General features: G+C 43.9%; 1 protein-coding gene across 5 annotated transcripts in view; it reads right to left on the reverse strand.

Annotated features, from left to right (window-relative positions):
- LOC138727289 (protocadherin alpha-C2-like) overlaps window positions 1-24,861 on the reverse strand; it is a 118,837-nt gene that overhangs the window by 37,751 nt on the left and 56,225 nt on the right. For 2 of the 5 annotated variants that reach the window (XM_069869614.1, XM_069869612.1), the window contains exons 1-3: window positions 12,139-14,672; window positions 3,320-3,378; window positions 1,035-1,123 (exon numbers count right to left, since the gene is read on the reverse strand). In XM_069869614.1, coding sequence (XP_069725715.1) covers window positions 1,035-1,123; window positions 3,320-3,378; window positions 12,139-14,652 — 2,662 coding nt within the window. In that variant the 5' untranslated portion in view covers window positions 14,653-14,672. Of the gene's footprint in view, window positions 1-1,034; window positions 1,124-3,319; window positions 3,379-12,138; window positions 14,673-24,861 lie in introns of those variants that run through there. The other 3 variants (XM_069869613.1, XM_069869615.1, XM_069869616.1) reach the window with 2 other exon arrangements.

A 24,861-nucleotide genomic window follows, 5' to 3' on the forward strand; every position in this document is an offset into this window, starting at 1 on the left:
CAATTCACAGATATGTTGTAACTGTTATTGCAAATCCTGAAATTTCTCCTCAGCCCATTACCCAGGCAAAATCCCCATTTAAGCCAAGGGCAAGTTTTGGCCTAAGAAGTTTTAAATAAAGCAGCAATTTCATATTTTTGCTGGAGACCCCACTTGTTGGCCTTTAGCCTGCCTCTGTGATACAAGCATCTCTCCTCATCTGAATTTCTGGGAGATTCAGTGCTCACAGAGCTGTCACACAGAGCTCACAACCCTACACAGGGCATCTGCTAAGCTGACAGCTTCATTTGGACACAAGTGCAGATGCTGATCGCACTAGTGACTGACTGCTCCACTATGCTTCTATATTATTACTGCTCCAGCATTAAAAGCGAGAATATTTTATTGCTTGTACATTTGCAGTGCAAAATTCTTCTTCCTTAACTCAATGAGGACCTTTTCCCAGCTCTTATTGACATCTGTGAAGTCATCAGTCAGTGGCTGAATAAATGAAGCTACTTTCTAAAATGTATTTTAGGTCATTTCTTTTGACAAGCAAATAACAGTTTAGTTTCTATCACTGTGTACTAGTGAATAAAAAGAACTAGCACAAAAAAAGAAAAAGGTCTGTTTTCACCACAGAAGATGAAAAGAGACATTCAAAGGGACTTAACAGACTTGTAAAAATAACAAAGGGAGAACCGATAGGCTCCTTCACCAGCTTTACCATTCTTTTGAAATGGAAGGACAAACCACCTCTAGAGCCAAGCATAGGCATTTCCAGTCTGAACACACATACCAGACCTGAAGCCCTTTCCTTACACATATCAATAACCTCCAAAGGCAGGGCAAAAGCTGGGATCAAGGACTCAATCTCCAGTGTTCATCTGAGAATGAGCATTTCGTGCTTTATTATTCCACTCTGTTGAGATTCCATAGCTACAAGAACTTCACCCAGAGACATAAGACACAAGAAAAACAAAGATAGAAGCATTAGGAAGCCTACTTCAGTTAACATCAGCTCCTCACACAGATTCTGGATTTTCACAGCTTACCTGGAGTAGCGCTGGAGACAGTTGGCCACTGCTGATCAGGTCCTCCTGGTCCTCCACGTAGGACTCCTACCTCCTCCATATGCACAGCACTGAAGAAGCACATATCACAGTTAGATCATACAGTTCCCTTCTGCCCTGGGCTTTATGACATTCCACTTCCTTGCTGCTCTTCCAAGGTCATAAATGTCTGTCACTGTGCAACTACCACCGTAGCATTGCATGATGCTAACGAATCCTGCTGAAGCTCTGCAGAACTAGCTATTTCAACTTGCAAAAGTTATTTTTGATTGTTTACTAAAACACAGTTATAGCATAATTTATAAACCATACATACCTTCGGGACATTCTGCTTTCATTGACTGGAAGTCACTAACGAGGAAGTTACACACCATCTTTATTGTTACAATGTATGAACATTATAGTAAACATTAAGAAGTTGGTGGAGTTAGTTTAACAGAGCCCACTGCGTGCTTCTTGTGAGCAATTCAGAATGAGAAACACATTTTCTCAAAAGCAGAAGCTAACACAGCATATTTTACAGTGTCGCAACAAGAGCACTTGGCCCTGAAAGCACGAATTTGGATATTAGCCAGCACTCTACATGGAAGGCAAAGAAAAAAAATCTGCTGCCTTTAATGCAAAACTAGCCACATCTTTGTGTGCAGTTCCTTAGAAAAACAGGATTCTGTGACTGAGTCCCTGCTCTCTGCTTCTTGGTTCCCTGCCACACTCCCAGCTGAACTTAATGGGCAGTTTCAACCAAATGTGACCAACTTCAAAGGTCCTACAGATACCAAATTTCTACAAATTTTATGAAAAATCAGCATTTTATGAAATTCATCAGCCAGGCAGATCACACAGGCTCCAAACCTGAGATTTCAGGTAAGGACGGGGGCTGCTGATGTGAGAGAACAGAGGAACAGATACAATTTCCCAGAAAAGGCTTCATTAGCTCTGCTACTCATGGGACAAATTGCTTTAAATGAGCTCTGACTTGTCATTAATTGTTTAAGTAACTTCAGGCAAGACCTTGAACTCTGTGTAGAAAGGAACATGGATCTACAGGATCATATTGTGAATAAGCAAGAGCATACCTGACTCTGAGAACTGCTAGATAAGATGTTCAGGCAGGCAGGAGAATCTTTGCTTCAGGATCCTGCTGTATGGACTGTTCACTCATTTAGCAGCAAGCAGTCAGGGATATAAAAAACCCAAATAACAGCAGGAACATAAAAGAAAGAAACCAGTTTGCCCGACAGGTCAAAGAGCCAAGCTTACTCTTTCTTAGTTTTCTTCTGGTCCTGAGTTTTAGGTTTCTTTTTACACAGCAGCCCAAAGTCACTAGAGCTATACGCTGTGCCTTCACCCACATGAGAAACAGTCTCAGGGATGGAAAACCTGAATCTGAGTTTTGAATTTAAACCTTGTGAAGACTCTTCAGCCCTGTGGATAAAAGGCGATGACTGCAGCCTCAGTGCAGCAGCAGTTTTGGGCCCTTTGCAGAGCCACTAGGAATTACTGCAGCCCTATAATTGCACCTAAACTGTAAGGTAATCTTGTTAATCATGTCAGATTACACCTGAATATATAACCAGTGCTCTAATCTGCTTAGGAAGGGAGAGCAAATGTATTTTTTTTTTTATTTAGGTTCTACAAAACCTATTTTATTCTCTTTTTCCAAGTGTACTGAGTATCAAATTACAGCAGAGCCTGCTTGTTCTGCCAGGCAGGGGACTTCCAAAGGCATCCAAACAGATTTGGACACAGTCTCACTTTTCCTTCTCTGGAAATCCATCTCATCCCTTCAAAATGTCCTTTGAACTGTGTTAATCACCTTGATTGCACCATGTGGTTAACAAACTGACTATAGGAGCAGCAGCTTATGGTAATGGAAAAGAAGAGGACAGAAAAAGCATCAATGCTGCAGACAGTCTACTGAAACTTATCAGCACAGATGATTACAGAGAGCTTTAAAGTAAACACAAACTGTATAATCACAGTTAAATAATTCAATAATTGTGTAATTATGCCTTAACAGTCAATGTATAAAAAGGCAGCAGGTAAACACAAGAAAAGCACAGATCTATGGTAGCATAATAACAGCAAAGGATTCAGTCAGACTGAATCTGTAACACTTGGCAATTGGAAATGACAGCAGCAGAACTCAGGTGCTTCCAATCTCAGCATACAGATATCGTCAGCCTAAGGCATCAGAGGAGCCAGACAGCTTTGTCCTTTTCACAGAGGACAGGATTCCCCTTCACGTGGGGACACAACATACGTACCTTTGCATTCCTGCCCTTAGGGATGCAGAGTAGCGCCAGTCAGGATTGGGGTGTTTTGGCTGTAGAAAGAGAAGCCCAGGATAACATTAATGTAAATGAAAAGTGCTGAAAAGCATATGTATCTGGCTAATTTTATCAGAGGCATCCATATGGGGCTACTCAATTTTTGTGAACATTCAGAAGTGCCAAATCCTTCTACAAATCTAAAGAAATTTTTGAATACACTCACAGAGATTGTCTCTGTAACAAATTTGTTTGCATGCCAAGGTCTTTGGCTAGAGACAATCTCTGTGGACATTTAATCCTGGAAACTTGGGGACAGCTATTTCAAACATTCATCAACATTCTGGGCATAGGAAAGGAAATATTATAAAACCATAATAATACACATTGTTTGTTTACCTTAGAGACTGAGGAAGCTTGAGCTCTGCACTGACAGCATCTGCATGAGGATGTACAAATCACAGCCCCCTGCGAAGGGGACATGCGGGTAGGTCTGTTTGTGGTGAGGCATTTGGTGGCATTTGGTGTGCTGCAGGGGACTGCACTGGGTTGGATCAGCTTTGCAGGTTGCAGCAAATCTTTTATCAAAGGCAGACGTGCTCTTTCATAATAGCAAGAGATGGAAGGGGAAAATAGCCTACAATACTCTTTGACCAACAAACCTCAGCACGTGCTGACCTGCTGCAGAAAGGCATGCTAAATAAAGAGATAATTAAGAAATTCTCTGTCGATCAAAAATTGTTCCAGAAAACCTCTTTTGTCAGGGGACTATCAGAATAATTTTCAACTATGGCAATGAATGTGAGCTCAAGTCCTTTAAAAATAAGCCCTAAGCACCTAACAAGGTTATTTCTCAGGATTCTCAAAGTATTATTCTATAGGTGATACCACAGTCAGTGCTTAACTTCAGGCACTTGAATTCAAAGAGAGAACTTATGTCCAGAAACATAATGGATTACACTCATTCATGGTGTGCCTTGTACAGTGCCAAACACACAAATAATATATAACAGTAATGGTTTAATTCTCTTCAAGCTATTGGAGGCAGATCAGAAATGAATTTGGTCCCATTACTTGAAGAGAAAAATAAAGTGTTGAATGCTCTGAATTATTTAAATACTCTTTGCTCTTGAGGTTTAGGATATGCTTTTCCCTGGATCAATAGGTTTTATTCAAATAAAAATGGAGCAATTATAGCTAACATCATCACTCTATCACCATATTTCCCATGTCCAGCATCACTCAGGAGTGAGATGCTCTGGGATGATGCGCATCCCGGTATTCTTTATGGTCAGAGTTACACAAAAGGGAGGAGGCTGCTCTTTGCAGCCACACATTAAACATCTTTGCTAGCAATTTCCTTCCCATTTAGCCCCCACTTCTCTGGCATGCTCGTGTTCTGCTGAGTTTAGCAGAAAGTTGGCTTGACAAGGAGCCCATTATGCATGGTTCCAGTATTTTCTGACATCCCTGGGACTGAGGCCAAAATGGAATGAATCAAAGCAACTCTCAAGTCAACCATGTAGTAATGGTCAATGAAAGGGGATAGAAAATAATACACACTGACCACACCCTCTCCTGAGTTTGCCTTTCTTGATCTGTGAAGGGTGCTGATACCAGAAGATTTGGCTTCACCTGCTGGGGATTTTCTTATAGGAGGGGAACTGCCAGAGTTGGGGGAAAGCACCTTTGCTCTTTTGTTTGCAGTGGGAGAGGTGCAGGTTCCTAATTTGTACCAGCTCACAGGCAGTATGAGGCAGAGGAATTTTACCGCAGTCCAAGGCACAACATAGATGAAGTGAGATTACTTCAAAGAGCTGGAAAAGTCTAACACCAGTTGGGTAGGAGGGAGAAAAGAGGGAAATGGCCACTCGCTCACAGCACATAGATCTCTGGTTTTCACCTGAGAGCATTCCAGCTCTGGGCTAGAAGACAAAAATCTATGTTCTGCTGCAGTGGGAAATCTCAGACACTAGATCATAAATGGGTGATGACAGGAGGGGAAACTCATCAGTCAGAAAATCATCATTCACTCACTCCACACGCAGGGGCCAACATTCACTCTGTCAACATTACAGAAACAGCAGCAATTAGGAGACTGGTAATTTCAAAGGTTCCTATCCAGGAGCTGCAGCATCTTGTAGCTACTCCCAAATAGTTCTCCATTTACTATTAAAATTTAGGCAGGGCTGTAGTGCTTCTTGCACAGGTGCAGAAGAAGGAAGAGACAGGATCAGAAAAACACTTTCTGGAGATAGAAAGGACTAGTGCCACAGTTGGCTTTCAGAGGTTGCAGGTTTTTTTTGTTTTAACTGTGAAAAAATCAATGTCTGGGACTTTTTGAAGTCTTCACAGGAATAATGGGAGGTGCAGGCAGTTGGACAGCAGTCTGATTTTGTCCAGACTGTTTCTCACCCAGTTTTACCATGTTCACACTGCCTGACCGGCAACTTTCAGACCTCAGCAAGAGACACAGGTTTGTCCCACACTTGCATTATCACAAGTCAACATCCTGCAGCTGGCAAAAGAGGTGCAATTCCAATTTTGTCAGCATAACTGGCTTCTCCTTTTGTTGTGCTACAGACCGTAACTCTTAAGGATTCTCCGGTCACAAAAGAAAAGCTGTTTCAATACACCTTTAAATGAGATTGGGCAAGTAGGAGAGAGAAAAGCAAAAAAAAGTATGATCAATAACAGAAGTGAGAGCATAGAAGAAGAGGCAAACCTGTTCAGTAATATTTTTTCCCAGTTCAGATCCAGCAACACACCCGAGCCTTAGGGATCCACAAGGCATTTGCAGTCTGCATGCTTGGCTTACATCTCTGGCTATGAAGAGTCCACCTTTACCAGACCAGTCACTGAAACCTGCCACACTGACATGTGTTGTCACACAGCACTCAGTCACTGTGTCATGACACCATATGGCCTATCTCAAAGTGAAGCAGTGTCTTCAAGCACAGTCCCAGGGGACAGGAGTTTGCACAGGAGCTGCCAGTGTTCTCCTCTGCAGAGGCTTGTCACAGACTTTGCTGCGAGAAGCATAGCTTTGTCACAGACCAACAGCACCAGGACTAGGTCCAGCTGGCCAAGAAGCACAAGTACAGAGAGGAAGCACAAAGAGGAATAAAGACTCTGAAGTGGTTCAGATGCTTCCTAGTTGTACATCCCCACACTCTCAATACGTCACACAATGCTGATGAAGATATTACTGTTCCTTTTACCTTCCTAACTCATTACAAGACCCTGTAATGAGTCACATGCCAGCCTGTTCAAGATGGTTTTAGCTTGCCATTTTCCTCAGAGACTTTTGGAGGCCATGTCAGTTGTCTGTCCCTACCACTCATCAGTGAAGGTGAGAGAAATCACACAATCCAGCATAGAAGTAATCATTCATTCCCTGTTTCAGATATCACCTCCTTTTTCTGAACCAGTAACAGCACACAATGTCAGATTTGCAACAAGTCCAAATCTACCCAGATGCCTGTGGAAGTGATGGTCATTGCACCACATGAACACCTCGCACCAACAGTTTGCTCCTCCCAGTTCTCCCAGACACCAGCGCTACATCCTGCCACCCCCAACACCACAAGCACCAATGTGACCAGTCAGAAACAACCAAACCTATTTGAAAGGCTGATAAATCAAGTGAATATATAAAAGAAAATGAAGCCACCTTAATAGCAAAACACCTCATGCAGAATTTCACACAGTAATTCTCAAATTGCACGGCATGGGTTAATTTAAGATTTGTCTGATTGGTTCATGGAGAACAAATTTAATTGAAAAGACATTGTTACAAACATTTTGCTCAGTCCTCTTTTTTTTTTTTTTAGCTAAAATACTGTAACACAGTAAGGATTCATCCCTGGGATAGAAGGAATTTCTAATTTTTTGATATTGCCCTGATCCTGTATTCTTGAAAATCAATGCCCAGCCTCCCACTGACTTCCACAGGTGTTAGAACAGGGCCTGCTTGAGGCAGAGAAGTGTGAATCAAATAGTCACAAACAGTTACCAGCTGATGAGACTGCTAAAAGCATCCCACTCGATCCCTACTTCCACACAAATGCACAGCAGAATGACATAAGGTGTATTTATCAAATACATCTGCTTTGAAGTAATAATAAAAGGCCTTTCAGAACTCCTGACCGCATGTGGCTCTGCTTATTTTCCATTGAGACGACGCTGACAGATGTGGGGAAACAGAGCCTTCTACTCCTGATTTCCTTCTGTAAATGTTTAGAATTAATTTGATGTGGAAAATAAACTATTTATAGACTGAACATGTGTTTATCACACAAGCAATCAGAATGGAAACTGGACAAGGGTGTCCTTGAGTAGCCCAAAGATTTTCGACCTTGAGTAACCCAAAGATTTTCTTCCTTGCAGTGTCCATTGGCATTGCTAACTCCGAAAAAAGTTAGGTGAACGAAACTGGCAAATGTATTTGTAAATTATAATGAGTTCCAAGAGAAGGAAAACTCCTCTGCTTAACATCGGATATAAATTTCTGCTGACACAGCAGTAAGCATCCAACCAAGAGTCCGAGTGCCCTGGAGCAGAGAGCACTGTCCCTGCTTGGCTGAACAAGTCCAGACGCTGCCACTAAACAAAAGAACAAACATTTCTAGTTAACCTTTACAATGTCAGTGGGGATGGAGAATTCCTTAAAGGCTTAAGCTCTTGAACTGAGATTGTAAGATATTCCACCATTAATACCTTTAAAGCCTCTGTGAGAAATCTCTTGGAAAGACAGCTCCAGACAATGCTGTGGGTTCACTAGATTTAGACACTTCAAAACGTGCTTGTGTTTAAAAGCAGTTTCAAGGTGTGCTCAATTCAAGTGCAGTTTGTATTTTTTCAGTGTGTTTAGCAAGCTGGTTTTGAAGTGCAAAATACAGAGAAAAATCCAGAAGCACAGTGAACAGCCATAAAAATCCAGTGAAATTTTTGACCTCACCATCACTGATGTGCAGCTTTCATGGAATCACAGAATTGTTAAGGTTGGAAAAGACCTCTCAGCTCATCCAGTCCAACTGTCAGTCCAACACCACCATGCCTGCTAAACCACATCCACAAAGTGCCACGGCCACACAGTTTGAACCCCTCCAGAGATGGGGACTCCATCACTTCACTGAGCAGCTTCTGCTAGTGCTTCACCACTCTTTCAGTTCAGGAACTTTTCATAACATCCAGTCTAAACCTCCCCTGGCACAACTGGAGACCACTTTCTGTCACCCTTTCACTTGTTACTTGGGAGAAGAGCCCAGCACTCACTTCACTACAACCTTCTTTCAGGAGCTGCAGAGGGCAATCAGTCTCCCCTCAGCCTCCTCTTCTCCAGGCTAAACAGCCCCAGGGCCCTCAGACACTCCTCATAACCCCCATAGCTCCAGACCCTCCCCCGGCTCAGTTATACTGCACACTTTCTGAAAAGACTGCATAGAGCAACATGCAGATTTAGTTATGAAAAGCACATGAAACATCATATTTTGTCAGCCACACGTGTTACCACACAAAAAAAGAGTGCAAGAAAATGTATAATCAGAAGAGCTATGTTCTATCGAGTATCCGGACTGCCCACTCGTCACTAGGAATGTGCCAGGCTACCCTCTGAGGCAGAAAACTCCTGTTAGATGATGCACTGGTTTGCTTGTTATTCCCTGCATTGAAGGGAAAAGGCTGTCATGAGACACAAGACATAATGAATGAGCTCAGCTACACAGAATGTAAAAACAAGACTGAGAGATTCAAAGACAAACCAAGAACCAGAGATTAACTACTCAGACATCATTTCCGTCTTTACAGGTATATGAAGAAAGGGACTCCAGGCTAAAGCACTGAAACCCATCCTAAAAAGGATGGATCACCACTGCAGCAGTGCCCAGTCACATCTTCACGTGCCCCGTTCATAGCTGTGTGCACCCTCCTTCCAACGGGCAGAAATCCAGGCTGCCCATACCCTCACACAGTGCCAGCAATGCCATGGTGTTTTGCTGTCTCTGTTTTGCCCTCACTGCCTGGCTGGTAGCTCTGCAGTAGTTATTTAGCTGATGAGCGAGCAATACACATTAACCCCGCGTTCCGATCCTTATCACCAGACTCCTGCCAGCAATAACTGCTTCTGGGATTTTTAGTGCAGCCGCATTAGCACATTTCTTCTTCTACAGAACATATTTGGTTTAGATATTCTTATAAGCTTATAAAAGACCATAGAGGCAAGCAGGGTGAAAGCAGAAGCTCTCATTCCACCATCATGACACTGACAGTACAAGACAGAACAGTCACAGAGGAATCAGTGCTTCAACAGATACAAAGAATTCCTGACCTAACCTTAATACAGCAGGTTTTATTTTCTACTGCATCCTTCTAATGATCCAGTGAAGTCAGTCACAACTTAGCATAAAGTAATTATTAACATCTTTGAATTTACTAGTAAATATGAAAAGGATCAAAGTCTCATAGCAGTGAGTTTTACTGAGCTTAATCCCAAATAGCTTTGAAATATTTTTCCTCTCACTATATAAACACCATCTGCAAAATATCACCCTCCATGAAACCCTATGCTCAGTATGCATGCATAGAAGCCCATTCTCCTGGTCCCATCCTCATCACTGAACAACTCATAGAAGATCACCTTCCAAAAGCTGTTAAAAAAAACCCCAAACCTGCTCATATTACCCCAAAGTAACACACATATAAACACATCAGAGATTAATTCTGTAAATCAACACAAGGACAATGATGCCTGTGATGTGTTTCACCAGTGAAGGCATGGCCCTTTTAAAGACCAATTAAGAGTTCATTTCAACTAAAAAGAGAAATGCAGTTCTCTGAAGATCTAGTAAAACACAGATTATTTTTCTAGAATTTGGTGTTGCCAAGCAATGGATGGCATTTCCAGTGCATATGCGGAGCCTGAAACAAGGGGAAGACAGGATTTCGTAATATGCAATTAGCTAGGAACTAGTAATTAGTGAATGCTATTGCATTCACCCATTTTCTCATGTACACCTGGCATTGATACATCTTCAGAGTATGTACCAGCCCAGGACAGCTTAGGAAGCAGAGGCATAATAAAACAACTTGTGACAAGTAGAACTTATCAGAATTTCACCTCTGTTTCTATCACACAGAACTATTTAAATATCTGATTCCTCTTTCCAATTATAGCTTCACACAAGCAGCTATTCATTAGTTTGTTCTATACATCTCTCTGCTTCTGCACTCCAGGTTCAGGCTGGCTTTGCTGCCACTGCCTGATCCACAGTGGTGTTCAAAGCTTGTTAATTCAATGCATGCAATGGAGTTGGTTCCCTAAAACATGATAGAATCTCTGTTAAACTAATTTCCTTCTGGCCTTGCATCCAAAATTAAGCCATTTTTCAATTATTACTCTTCTTTCTTTTTCCCCAGAAGGTCAGATAAGGTGCATACTTCACTCTCTGCTTCCTCAGTGCATGCAGTTACAGAGTATTCTCATGTTCCTTCCTACAACAAACAGAATCCAGGCATTTTGCTACACCCAGTGAGATTTTAAGGTCTAAAAATTGTGTGGAAAAATAAAAAATACTTCTACATCCTGCCACTGTGATTTATAGAAAAACATTGAACTGATTTTAAACGGATTAGTTTTGAATGGATGATCATTAATTCCTAAAAGCATTTCTATGGAAGACTTGCTAGTCCTGAAGGTCTGTGCATCTTTGTGCAACTGACCAACAGTTGCAAAAGATGTTAACACCTTCATATGTGAATCAGTATAAAGATATAAAGAAATAAATTACAGGAAGAATACGCAAGTCGGGCTCCTTTCTATCCCAGCACAATTACTCCCCCAGCCTCCCCGTGTCTGGAGGCACAGCACACATTAATGCATGAACTGATCTTACATCTGCCACACTTGCGGGGTACAAACATCACACTGCAATCGTAACTTTTCCCTTTGGTGAATCGAAATCAGTCTCTCCTCTAAGTGCTTCTGGGTTTAGTTGTAATATATGTAGAAAGGAAACCGTAGAGAGCAGGCAAACCACACACAAACTGCAGACTGCCTGTATGCTGGCATAAAGCAATGATTAATGCATTATTGTTGGAAAATATTGAAAAGGTTAACACATCGCTGGTCAAACTGTAGGTGTCCAACAATTTTCAATAGCAACCCAGCAGGTGAGAAGTTCTCACACTGCAACATAATCATGATAGTGTGCTGTAACTCTCCACAGAGATATCACAGAGAAAGCACAAACTGCAGCACTGGGTAGAACAATCACCAAAGGAGGGATTGCAGTTTTCAGACAACTAAAATATACCCATATTAATAAGAAAAGAATGTTATTGTAATGAACTAAATTCAACAGCTTGGCCTAGGGATGAAAACAATGAAGTAAACATCTATAACTGCCATAAAGTAATCTACTGGTTACCAGGCTAATAATGTTTTTTCTGCCCTTGCAATGTTAATTTTAACCTTAAAACTCGATGATCACGTGTCATTCCCTAGCACTCTGTGGCAGCAGGCAATTTCAGATCTGTAAGAGAACAGGGAAGGAGGCAATACAGCACATGCTGCAAAAATGAAGTGAATCTCATACAGACACATACACTGAACTTACCAAACAGACCCTGAAAGCCCCAGTATTTACCTAGAAATTAAAGGCATTGCACAGATTAGATTCATAAGAACCACATTTCATAGCTGTCTATCAGTGAGCCCAAAAGGCAATACATTTAATCGCAGTTTTCCAGTTTGAACCTCTGCTTAAGAACAGATTTGCTCCGAGCACCATGCTGCCAGTTCATCAATGTAGCCTCACCTCATTAGGAGTAATGGAGTCATTGTTAAGTATGATCAGGTTTTGTGCACTCTGCCCACTCTGTCCTGTCAGATGCCTCTCAGTCACCACTGCAGAGGGACCAGTAGTTCCTGTTGGGCCACAGGTATTGTAAAACATAAAAGTGTCACTTCCCGATCCTGCAGTCAGGCATGCCTTATAGCAGTAGGTCTTAGTGAGAGACCCATTGCCCCTCACTTCAATGAAATGGGGTTGTACTTTCAAACCGTAGGGCAACCTAGCATCGATGTTGTTGTTAGCCTGCTTGTACATTTCAGCAGGGCATCGTTCTCTGACCCCACAGAACCCTGCACAGCAGGAGTCCCCATACAGACTGTATCTGTAGCACTTGATAACAGTGAGCCCAATGATTGTGAAAAGGAAAACGAAGGAGATGGCGCTTAAAGCGATAATGAGATAAAGAGTCATCTCTGAGTAATTGCTCGGACTTCTAACATGCCTTCTTGGATCAGGGATGATTTTGGAAACTCTGTCCACCACGGCAACAGTGATGGCTACTGATGAGGACATCGGTGGCTCTCCATTGTCTCTCACCTCCACTGTCAGGTTGAAAGATGTGCTGTCCTCCCCCAGTTTGCGAGTAGTCCTAATCTCCCCAGTGTGGAGCTCTATCCTGAACAAACCTGGATCTGAGGTTTGCACCAGGTGGAAGAACAACCAGGCATTTTGTCCCGAGTCTCCATCAATGGCTATAATTTTCGTTACCAAATATCCAGCATATGCTGAGCGTGGGAGCATCTCCAGGGCTGCTGAAGTGTTGGTTGAGGTAGGATACAGAATCTGTGGAGCATGGTCATTCTCATCCACCACATAGATGTGGACAGTGGCAGTGCTGCTCAGTGGTGGAACCCCGGCATCCTGAGCCTGGACAACCACCTGGAACTCCCTTAGTCTCTCATAGTCAAAGGACCTAACAGCATACATTTCACCACTATCTGATTTAATAGAGACGTAGGAGGCAACAGGTAGCCCTTCGATCTCCCCGTCTAGTAGAGCATAGGATACATAGGCATTTTCGGCAACATCTGGGTCAGTAGCTTTGATAGTGCACAGCAAGGCTCCAATGGGGTTGTTTTCAGGGATGTAAACAGAGTACTCAGGTTCCTCAAAGCGTGGAGGATTGTCATTTATGTCAGAAATCTCCACATGGATCACCTTCTGGGAGGAGAGAGGAGGGCTCCCAGAGTCAGTAGCCGTAACTGTGATGTTGTATGCTGCTGCTTTCTCATGGTCCAGTTTGCCCTGGGTGATCAAGGTGTAGGAGTTCTTGAAGGAGTTGAGTGTGAAAGGGAGGCCTGGGGGAATACGCAAACTAACCTGCTTGTTCAGCCCCGAGTCCTGGTCAGTGACACTCATCAGGGCCACCACAGTTCCCGTCCTTGCATCCTCTGGCACTGGGCTGTACAGAGAGGTCAGGACCACCTCAGGAACATTATCATTTGCATCCACAATATTGACCAGCACTTTGCAATGCCCAGCCATAGAGACAGGGCCCTGATCAGTGGCTTGCACATAGATCTCATAGGAGGATGCCTCTTCATAGTCCAAAGTACCATTAACCCGCACCTCCCCCGAGTGTGGGTCCACACTAAAGAGTTGCCTCACCTTCTGTGGGGTGTAGCTGCCAAAAGAGTAGATCACATCCCCATTGGAGCCCTCATCAGGGTCTGAGGCATTGAGTTTGACCACCAGCGTGCCAATAGGGGCATTCTCCAGAAGGCTCACAGTATAGGTGGAGCGGTCAAAGGCAGGTGGGTTGTCATTGGTATCCATAACTCGCACTGAGATCTGAGCCGTACCAGACTTGGGGGGATCCCCACCATCCACAGCAGTGAGCACCAGCTCCTGCAGGGCACTCTGCTCCCGATCCAGTGGCTGCTGCAGCACCAGCTCCAGGAGCTTGCTGCCACTCTGGAAGCCTTTAAGGTCCAGGGCAAAGTGGCGGTTGGGGCTGAGCTGATAGCTCTGCACAGAGTTGGTGCCCACGTCGGGGTCCTGTGCACTCTCTATATGGAAGCGGGCCCCGGGTACAGCAGACTCACTGATCTCCAGCCGGTAATCCTGGCGAGGGAAGTGCGGCGCGTTGTCGTTGATGTCCTGCACCTCCACCTCCACGTTGTGCACCTCGATGGGCTGCTCGATGACCAGCTCCAGGTTGAGGAAGCAGGTGGGGCTCAGCTCGCAGAGCGCCTCGCGGTCCATGCGCTCCCGCACCAGCAGCGCCCCACGGCCCAGGTCCAGCTCCAGGTACTGCCGGCCGCTGCCCGAGGTCAGCCGCGCTCCCCTCGCCGCCAGCCGCCGCGGATCCATACCCAGGTCGCCCGCCACGCTGCCCACGAAGGCGCCGAGCGGCAGCTCCTCCCGCACCGAGTAGCGGAGCTGCCCGCCCGCCGCCCGCCCGCCGAGCAGCCCCAGCAGCAGCAGCAGGCCCGGCACCACCGCCCCGCCGCGGCTCCGCCGAGCAGCCGCCGCCATGGCCGGGGCGGGGGGGGCCGTGGGGAGCTCCCGGAGCTACCGGAGCCGCCTCGCCCGGCCCTGCCCCGGCCTCACTCCCCGCCGCCCGGGCGCTTCATGCAAGCGGCGAGCAGCAGCCGCCCGCCGACTCTAGACCTGCCGCCGCCGCCGCCCGCTCCATGCTCACCGCCTGCCCGAGAGGGTGGCTCCGGGGAGGAGAAGAAGGAGGAGGAAGGAGGAGGGACCGGGACTCGGAGGATCCGCTTTCTCCGGCTCCAGCTGCCGCGCGGGAGGAGGCGGGGGCGGACGCTAAAGCTGCGCTGGCTCCGGTTCAGCACCTGGGCAGTGGACAGCGCCCCGAACGCTAGAGCCGCGAGGGCTCCGGTTCAGCACCTGGGCAGTGGACAGCGCCCCGAACGCTAAAGCCGCGAGGGCTCCGGTTCAGCACCTGGGCAGTGGACAGCGGCCCCCGGACCCGCGTCCCCGCCGCCGCCCCCACGTGTTGCGGCCCCTCGGTCCCGGTGGCCGAACCGGGCGGGGCGGGGAGCGGCTCCCGCCCCGCCACCGCCCCTGCTCTCCGCCCCGGCTTCGCTGCTGAACCTTCGGGGGGAAGGGCCGCCGATCGCCCGCACTCCTGGAGCCGCTGCTGCAATGCTGAAGCGCATCCGTTGGGAGGGTTAAATCAGCGCAGGGCTCCGAAAAAAAATGGGCCTCCAGCCAGGACTGGTGCCGTCTGTGTGCTGCTGCAGTCTATTTGACGACCTCTTTCTTGGAGACCTGCCCTTCTGCTCCCTCGGAGAATCATCCTTGCTGCAGCACCGTTCCTCTGCCCAGTCCCTGCGGGCCCCCCTGCCCCGCTTCCATCCTCCTCCAGCTCGGCTCCCTCTTGTCCTTGCTCAGCCGCTCTGCCTCGATAGCAGCTCGGCTGGTAGAATTCTGCAAGTCACACCCACGAGTTCTGAGCATTTAAGGTGGGCTTCAGCTTCTCATCAAATGAATAGACAAGCTCAAAGTGATCAAGTGCAGCTGGGGAGACGATGGAGAAATGCAACACCATCTGTCTTCCAGTTGCATTTTCTCCTCCCCTACCCTTGTGATGGAGGACTGACAAAAAACCAGAGCCATGAAACTGAACAAACTGAGCAGTGGGGTGAGGGTGCTGCAGCTGCAATTTTTACCCCAGTGCCATAAATTCCAGCAAAGACAATGAACTTAAGCATTCATTCATACACCATCTGAGCCACCAAGCTGATACACCTAGTGAGACGAACCACAGGACATAGTGCAGAAACTGCTTCTCTGCTGGTATTTCTTTCCTTGCTGTTTTTTTTTTTTATTTTGCTTACCCCACAAAGACTTCTGGAATGTCAAATGAGTCCTCTCTGGATTGCGCTGGGTTATCAAGGGGAGAGGATGACCCCAACATTTTAGCAGCCTTCAGTACTTAAAGGTGGCTGCAGGAAAGCTGGGGAGGGGCTCTTGATCAGAAAGTGGAGAGACAGGACAAGAGGGAACAGTTTTAAGCTGAAGGGGGGAGATTCAGATGAGATATTAGGATAAAATTTTTTGCTGTGAGGGTGGGGAGGCCCTGGCCCAGGCTGCTCAGAGAAGTGGTGGCTGCCCCATCCCTGGTGGAGGTATCCAAGGCCAGGTTGCATGGGGCTTCAAGAAACCTGACCCAGTAAGAGGCATCTCTGCCCATGGCAGGGGGCTTGGAACTGGATGGGCTTTAAGATCCCTTCCAATCCAAACCATTCCATGATTCTATCATTCAGCTCCTTCACTGCCCTTGGTGGACCTGGGCACCCTTCACTGTGTGGGATGACTTTTGAGAGCACAACCTTACACCATAAATCTCAACAGTTTTTCCTATAATACATCTGATGCACAAACCCCAGAAAACCTTAATTCTGACTCAGCACCACTAAGAACAATTGCCGGTCTATAGGCTTTTACCAGTGTCCACCATTATAAGAAGAGACATTAAGAGCAGGATTACCTCATATATGTTTTGGCTGATGGGTTCATGTGCTTCTCAGCCCATTTTTTTTTATCATATTTATTCTAATGTGCCCAGTACCCCAAGTGTCTGCAAATACTGCTGTGGAACTACCCAGCCCTGCTTACAGTAGGATAAAAGTAGGTCTGTACAGACCAAGAAAAGCAGGTAGAGATGCCAAGTGCCAAGAATGCATGGAAATGTGCCCATTTCATCCAGTTGTCTAAACAGGAGCCAAAAACTTTAAAAAGAATTAACTTCAAATTTTTGGCTTGCTACCCACGTTCAAGATCACAATATTCACAGATTCAGAAAAAGATACCCTGACAGCCTGACTAAAAATTAAAATCCTAAACAAACACACAAAACCAACACCCTGCTAAAAGCTGTAAAAAAAAAGCTGTAGAGCACTAATATACATGGATTATGTGGCTGTATGTCAAAACAACTTGCAGTTATCATGTAAAACAGAAGCCTGAAGGGACACATCCTCACTTTTCCAGATAATAGTGCTTCTATCTAGACAGTCCACAGGTCATCTCTGCCCCACAGCTCCCATGTGTACAGCCACAAAGCCCTCTAATAAAAAACAGAGCACACCAATAAAAGGCCAAAAGCCACAGCAACATTGGCAACATCTAAGGCCCTGCCTTAAGGAACATGTTGGTAGAGACTCTCTTGGAAACAGACAAGACCCATGGTAAGAGAAGGCGTTGGGAAAACAAAATTCACCTCTGTAAGTGATGCCTTTCTGGCCACAAGTTGATCTTGCTTACAGTATGTGAATGAAACACCCCAATCAAACATCTAGAGGGATTCAATACCAGTGAGGAATCTTTCACCCTGTTCCTAGACCCCACAGAGCTGCTTATGACAGACATTCAGCTCTGCTCTAGTGCATTCCAATTGGGTCCCTCAGCAAGGATGGGCTGACATACACTCAAATCCTGGCCCATCTCCCTATTTACCGGCTACTTTGGGTCATCTTTCCTCATGTCCTCTCTGTGGACAGATATGACTATGCCAATCCAGTGCTGTGCAAAACACCACAGAATGTAAAACATAACAGGGATAACACACTCTTAACTTGAGCAACCTGACCAAGTGGGAGGTGTGCCTGCCCACTGCAGGGGATTGGAACTAGATGGGCTTTAAGGTCCTTTCCTGCCCAAACCATTCCATGATTCTATGTTTCTAATCCTCATGCTCTTAGAATTTTTTTCTCCTAATTTCAGAATCACGAATTCTAGGACTGTCTGGCTTCTTGTATTTTCTAAGTTTTATAGTGCTGATAAAATAGATAACTTGGATATTCCTTTTACTCTAGCCTGGCTTGCACACAGTAGCACTGCACAGGGGTAACAGTCCTCAAAATATTAGATTTACACGGTTTATGTTAAATACACAGTTTAAGTGAGATACTAAAACTTGTTCTGTTCTGATTAAATGTTCCCCAAGTCCATTTCAATCTATATAAAATTCACCAGTGGCCACAATAATTTAAGTTATTTCAATAACTAAATGACAAAATGGTGGCAACAGAGTCAGACCTGCAGGCCTTGGGTTTTAATTCAGGAAAAGCTTTCATTGAGAAAACACCTCAGGATCAGCTCTATAGTGATATTGATTTTTCTAGTGAAAGGCAAAAATTGAAACACAAAAACTGTAATTTTAGCTCCAGTTGAATTGAAGCTTAGGGGCTTTCCAGTTTCCTTTTCCCTAGAGTTGTGTTTTCCAGTAATTTATTGAAATTTCATTTAAACACTAAATTTTGAAACACCTTCAAAGCTCACTAAATAAACCTACCCAGTGGGTTCAGATCAATCCCCATGAGCAAGAACATCAGAATCCACCTATGCAACAAAACCAGCAGATAAAACCTACCAGGCCCAAACATCAATTTGCTATGATAACCCTAATAGTCCCTGAAGTGATGGGATAGTGCCTGCGTGCAGTGTCTTCACAGGCCTATTGGGCTTTGCTGACATTCAAAAATTGCACCGCTTTAATTAACTGGGTTAAATTAAGTGGTACGAGTCCTTTAACGTGAGTGCAAACATACTGGCATAGCAAAGAACACACTGATTATTTCAAGTCCTGCAGAAGAAAATTAGGTATATCTTGGGATAGTAATACCTTGACATACATCCATACTAGAGGTTGCATATAACTGCCCGTCCCTGAAGGTGTTCAAAACCAGCTTAGATAGGGCTTGGAGCAACCTGATGCAGTGGGAGGTGTCCCTGCCACTTGGCAGGGGGTAGAATTGGATTATCTTTAAGGTCTCTTCAGACCCAAAGCACTCTATGATCCTAAGAACTATTTTAGTATGAGAAGTCCTCACATTCCTATACAACACTGCCTTGAAACATTTCTACTTACAGATATGCCTGAAGTGTAACACAGTGCCACATAAATATTTCTGTGCAGGTATCTCTCTTGGGAGTGATGCAATAATATAAAGAAATAGTTCTGTAGGTATTTAGGTCCTTGAAAAGTTCATATCACCCCTGTACAAGGAATGTTTAATACAACATTGTAACTTGAAACACCTAAATTTGATAGAGCGTCAATAGATCTGTGTTCAAATTGCTTCATTGTAGAACACTACACAGAGTTCTTCCTCCGGCTGTTTCAGAGTCTTACACAGCCAAAGGAGAAAGACATAATAGAAAACAGGAAGATGCGAAAGTACAACATGAAGAACTCCAAGATATTTTGACATCTGAAGACATTTTGCCTCTTTGCAAATAGTTTCACCTTCAGTAAATCAGTACGAAGTCACCAGCTCCAAGGATCAGGCTCTAGATTTTTGCATGTACTCTTGTCATCATATAGGATTTTAGCCACAATGATACAACTTGCAGACTGTATAAACACACACAGACAATCCTGTCTGCTGATAAAACAGCATGCAAAAAAATATGGAGGCAAATCCAGAGAATCCATACAGTTTAGCTATGAACAAGCAGGCAGGCTTTGTCATTCTCTAGATAAAAGTATGTGCTTGCCTGCATGTGGAGCTTACAATTTATCTGCATTGCTTAGAATTGAATCAAGTCAAGAGGGAAGGAACAACCATCAGTCACAGGCCAGATAAAATCAGCCGCAGTAGAAAACATGGGTATCCATAAACTGTAAGGGAATTACTCGGTTTTGTGGAGTTCCCTACATACAGCTTTTTCCAGGGAGATGGTGGACTGCAGCACCATCTTCACTCCTGTGGGTGTTCATGAGATCCATGGAAAAAAATATTTTGATAATTTCAGGGGGTGCTCACATTACTCTTCAGTCTGACCCTATCTTTCATTTCACTCTCTTGGGATTCCTGTCATCTCCCACACCCTTCTTATTCCAGTCATGCCCCCCTCCTCTGGATAACAAGTATAGGACTGTTTCTGCTGACTTCCCAGGCCTCAAGTACTATCTAGTCAGAAAGATACTGCCTAGACAGGGTACAGCAACACAAGGGCAGGAGGGAAGAGGATTCATACCCTATTGCGGCTCCCTGCCTGAGAAGCCTCCACCAGTCTCAGTTTCACAATCTGAGCTCAGAGATCCCCAAGTGAGACAAAGAAGTTTCTGTAGGCAGAAAAGAGCCACTGAGGACCCTTTAAACAGACCCCTGCAGTTAAACCAGATCTCTCTCAATACATGGTGTGCATTCTCTGGGGACATGGGATTCTTCCTCTTCCTAAAAATACTGCAAAATGACTCCCTGAGGCAATGTTCACTTCCTGTTTCTGCCCCCAGCTTCTTTGCTCCCACGTTCAAGTCATCTTCCACACTTGGCAAATCATCTTTTCACATGCAGCTTGCCTCTCCCTTGTTTGAAAGAGATAGGTATGGTTCCAAATTGCTCAGTTGGATTGGCTCTGTTCTTTCCTGTCTTTCCCTAAATCAATTTTTCACATTAGTGTGAATCTGACTGGTGAGATTTAAATTTTTTATCACAAACATCTGAAGCCAGATTATTTAAAACATTGCTGTTATGGGAACCAAGGCTGCCAAACAGCCAGAAAAAATCCTGTTTGTATGTAGGTCACAATTTCCTTGCAGTTCTGTGTTTGATGTTATTCTAGAAAACAGCAAGTAAAGAAAAAGAGATGGGGGGTTGGGGTAGGAGAGGGATATGTGTTGTAAATCTGAATTCAGACAAAACATGTATAACAGATACATAGAAAATACATTGATTTACTTCTCCAGGTCACCAGTGTATATTCAGTTATTTCTCAATTCTAGCCTAAAATGTAAGGCTCTCTTTGACTCACTCTGTTTGCATTCTGCTATATTTTTCTGATGACTTCAAAATCCTTTCAGTAATTTATAGGCTATAATGACAGATAGTGTGCCACTCTAAATGGAAGGGCATAAACAATTTGGACATTGACAAAATATCTTTACCTTCTAAAGTCACCAAAAAGCCTGTAAGAGCTAATTCTACTGCCAAATGTTTTCTTGAAGGTTTTGAGCGGTGTGTTCTCTTTTATCATCACTGTCTCTCTTCAGAGCCATAGTCTTTGTAACTCTTCTGTGCAGGCTGTGATTCTTCAGCTCAAGCCAATCCTGATAAATTTCAACTCAGTGAACTAGTTCTGAGAAACACTCCAGTCAAACAAATCTCTTCTAGATGATTATAACAACATTTGTTTCCATAGCTCTAGCTACCACCTCACTCCATGATTCTCCACCTGTGTTGTTCCCCGCTCTCTACAGTCTGAGAAGGGCAACAAGGATGGAATGTAGCCATGCCTCTCCTGAAACTCCCTATGAATGTGTCAGAGCAGTTGCCTGGGAACTGAAGATTCAGTTTTGTTTTCTGCTTTGAGGAATTAAAAGTTCTTTCCTCATCTCCCTAGAAAGCGCCTCCATTGTGAGCCACAGGATGTCCCCTATCTCCTTGTTGAAACAAGGCAAACATGCCATCCTAGGTCAAAAAGAACATAAACCTGAGATACTCACTTAGAAAGGAGGAGATCATAGAGGTGGGGAAGACCAACGATCAGCCCACCACCACCATGCCTACTGAACCCTGTCCTCAAGTGCCACAGCCACATGCTTTTTTGAATGCCTCCAGGGATGGGGACTCCAACACTGCCCTGGGCAGCCTCTGCCAGTGCTTCACCACTCTGTCAGTAAAGAATTTTTTCCTAATGTCCAATCTAAACTTCCCTTGGTGCAACTTGAGGCCATTTCTTCTCATCCTACCACTTAATCCTTGGGAGAGGATGATGGCAGAAACCTGGTTTTGCCCCAGGGATTTTTACCAAATTTATCCTAAACCACCTTGGGATATAATTTACAGCAGAACTAGTTCTAATGTTTTAATACTTCGTATTACTTCTTACATACATGCATCCATGTCTGCTAGTGAGGATAAACTATTTCCACAGCACGAGCCCTCCCACTTCATGCTCATAGTGCCAGATCCTGATGACGCTATGTCAGAGAGAATGCATAGCCAGTATCACTACATCTGCAATAGCACCTTTTATTCTTTGCTGGGGTTTTAGTATTTTTTTATTTAATAGACAAGCACGGAGCTCTATAGTTTTAGTTTAATTTTACTCATGTCACGTTTTTTCTATCCAGTCCACATAAATTAATTATTAGCCAGATAGTCCCTGACCTATCTTTAGGGGAGCCCCATTCATACCTGTTTATGAAGCATTTCATACAAATTCTTCTCATGTTCAGACATCTCAGTATTTTTTTAACTCTACACCTCCTATGAGACAATCCCAACCTGAAGGGTCTATTTTGCATCTTCTTCATTTGAAAGCCAGTACTCCTGGAAGATTTTACTTGTCCAACGTCATACATCTATCTGTCAGTAAGTCATATTTCTGAAGAACAGATATGTTCTGGCACAAAGTGACTTCAAACATTGCTTTATCCTATTAAACAAGATTTTCTACTAGACTTGGATGGTCCTATCATTTCAAGTGTCTGCTGATGACTCTTAAGCTCTCCTAACCAGACATCCAAGCTGGACTGGCAGCTCCAAATCTGACAATGTTGCCTTCCTTTTCACAGCCTGTCTCTTAAACCCATGCTTTCCTTGTTTTCTTGTCTGTTCTTCCTCTTAAATATTTGTTCCATGTGTTGGTCCCCCTGCCCCGATGCTCCTTTTTCTGTTATGAGTCACAGCTTCACTTCAACTTTCCATCTTTTAATTATTTTATCCTCACTTTTTCTTCCCTTTTGGTTCCTATTCTTTTCTCTATCTTGTCTCTTTCTACTGAACATTCTCCTCTTTCCTTTCCATCCTCTATCTGTAGTTCACAAATTTATTTTCTACTCCATTTTCCTTTTTCCATGAACCACCTACTCACTTCCTCTCTTTACATTAATTTCCCATATTTATTTTCCCTCAATGTCCTAGGGCTTTTGTGTTTGTCGTTCTGGATGTACAAGAAACGTACTGTTCCAAAATGATGCTGATAAGGGATGCTGATGTCTCCTTTTCTGTTCATTTTTGTCTACACAACTCAGGTAAAATAGGAACCTAAGCACCAAGCAGTGGCCCAGAACCAATGAAAAGAGAGATCCAGGTATAAAAATAGGTATCAAGAATCAAAAGTACAGGCAAGGAGTAATATGAGGAATAGTCACCTTCTTAATGACTTAGAACAACTGACAGCATTTTAGTTAAAGCCCCTTTCAGAGGCAAAAGAGATCAGGTTCACATTATCAAAGACTATACAAGTACCCAAGTACCATCTATTTAGTCCCTCAAAAACATACACTGAGTTACATCTATTAAATTTATTTCTGCTTCCTGCTTACTCCCAAGCATCTCTTAGAAGTTAAATACTATATTTGAAACTGCCTAGGCTGGATCTGAAAACGAGCTGTCAATCCCACAGGTTTGTTATCACACCGTTTTAATGACCTATGTTTGCCTTTGAGCTGTTTGAAGTATTGACTGTTAATGTCCTAACTATAACCTGGACATCTTGTGCTAGATCAGATTTTGCTTTTTTGGAACGTAGGTGCTTTCTCCTCCTTCATTTGCACTTTTGTTTCTCACTTTACTGCTCACCTAATGACATTTCCAGGTTTGTTGCATTTCCAAATAGCATCTCTATGAATTCCCTTAATCTGTGAAAGTCCCATACATAAGAAAATGATAAAATCAAGCCATAAAAGCATATTTTATGCTTTAATTTCAATGCTTAATTTATTGGTTCCTGTATCTGGTCAATCATACTCAATTCACAGCCATAAAACTACACAAAAAGACCCTGTGAAGATCTCCTTTCCTCAGCAGAGCTGCCCTGCCCTACTCACAGGATACCACTAGTACTAAGTGGTTAGCTCCATTTTGTTATTCAAAGATTCTTTCACTGCAACTTTCTTTTACAAGCCTGCAGGAGGCATCCTTTAACACATCTTCAAGATACCTCAAATGTTGCAAACCTTCCACTGACTAAATAAAAAAAAAAATAGAGAAATAAAAGAAGCAAACCCAGGCTCACCCACCTCCCTCCTGCTGTAACTCTGCTTCCTGGTATAGTCAAAAATATCAGTGGAAGGGTGCAGTAACCTATTGTACTGGGCTGCTGATATCAAGTGCATTTTCCAAGTGAAGCAGACCTACATGCAACTTCAGTCACATCTATCATGCTAAGTATTTTGTGTTTATTGTGTTTATACAAGAATGCATTCCAGCATACATTAACCCCCCTGCCTGCAGTCACTCCAGACAGCCCAGACAGTACTAAAGTTTAAGATGCACAATGCGAAGATGGATAGATTATCCAATGGTTACAACTAAGCAGTCTTCAAGTGGGTCTGAATTTCTCCCAGCAGCTGAGAGTCATAGTTCCTTCCTTCCTGCCTTCCTCCCTGGTACATCTCCACTCCAAAGCTATCTGGGACGTTCACACAAGTCTCTGTTCTAAACCACCATGGTGTTCTTCCACAGCAAGATGCACCTTGCCCCTGAACCTCAACATGTAAAGCAGCACAGACATGATGAAGGACAGGTTTTCTCAATCTAAAATTGGACCTCAAATGCTACTGTACTGAGTTGCACAGAACTGCCCTATATTTCAGCAGTTTCTCAAGTTAATGGAACAAATTGTATTTAATCAAAGTTAAAAGTGAAGCGATGACTTTCCCTTTCAAGGTTATATATAGGATTAAATGCTTAATTGCTGTTTTCTTGATGCTGGAAAAAGACAAAGGCTAGGAAATTAAATCATTACAGCCATGCTTTTTAAAAG

This window comes from Phaenicophaeus curvirostris, chromosome 15 (genome assembly GCF_032191515.1).
Source record: "Phaenicophaeus curvirostris isolate KB17595 chromosome 15, BPBGC_Pcur_1.0, whole genome shotgun sequence".
In the NCBI taxonomy this organism is placed as follows: domain Eukaryota; kingdom Metazoa; phylum Chordata; class Aves; order Cuculiformes; family Cuculidae; genus Phaenicophaeus; species Phaenicophaeus curvirostris.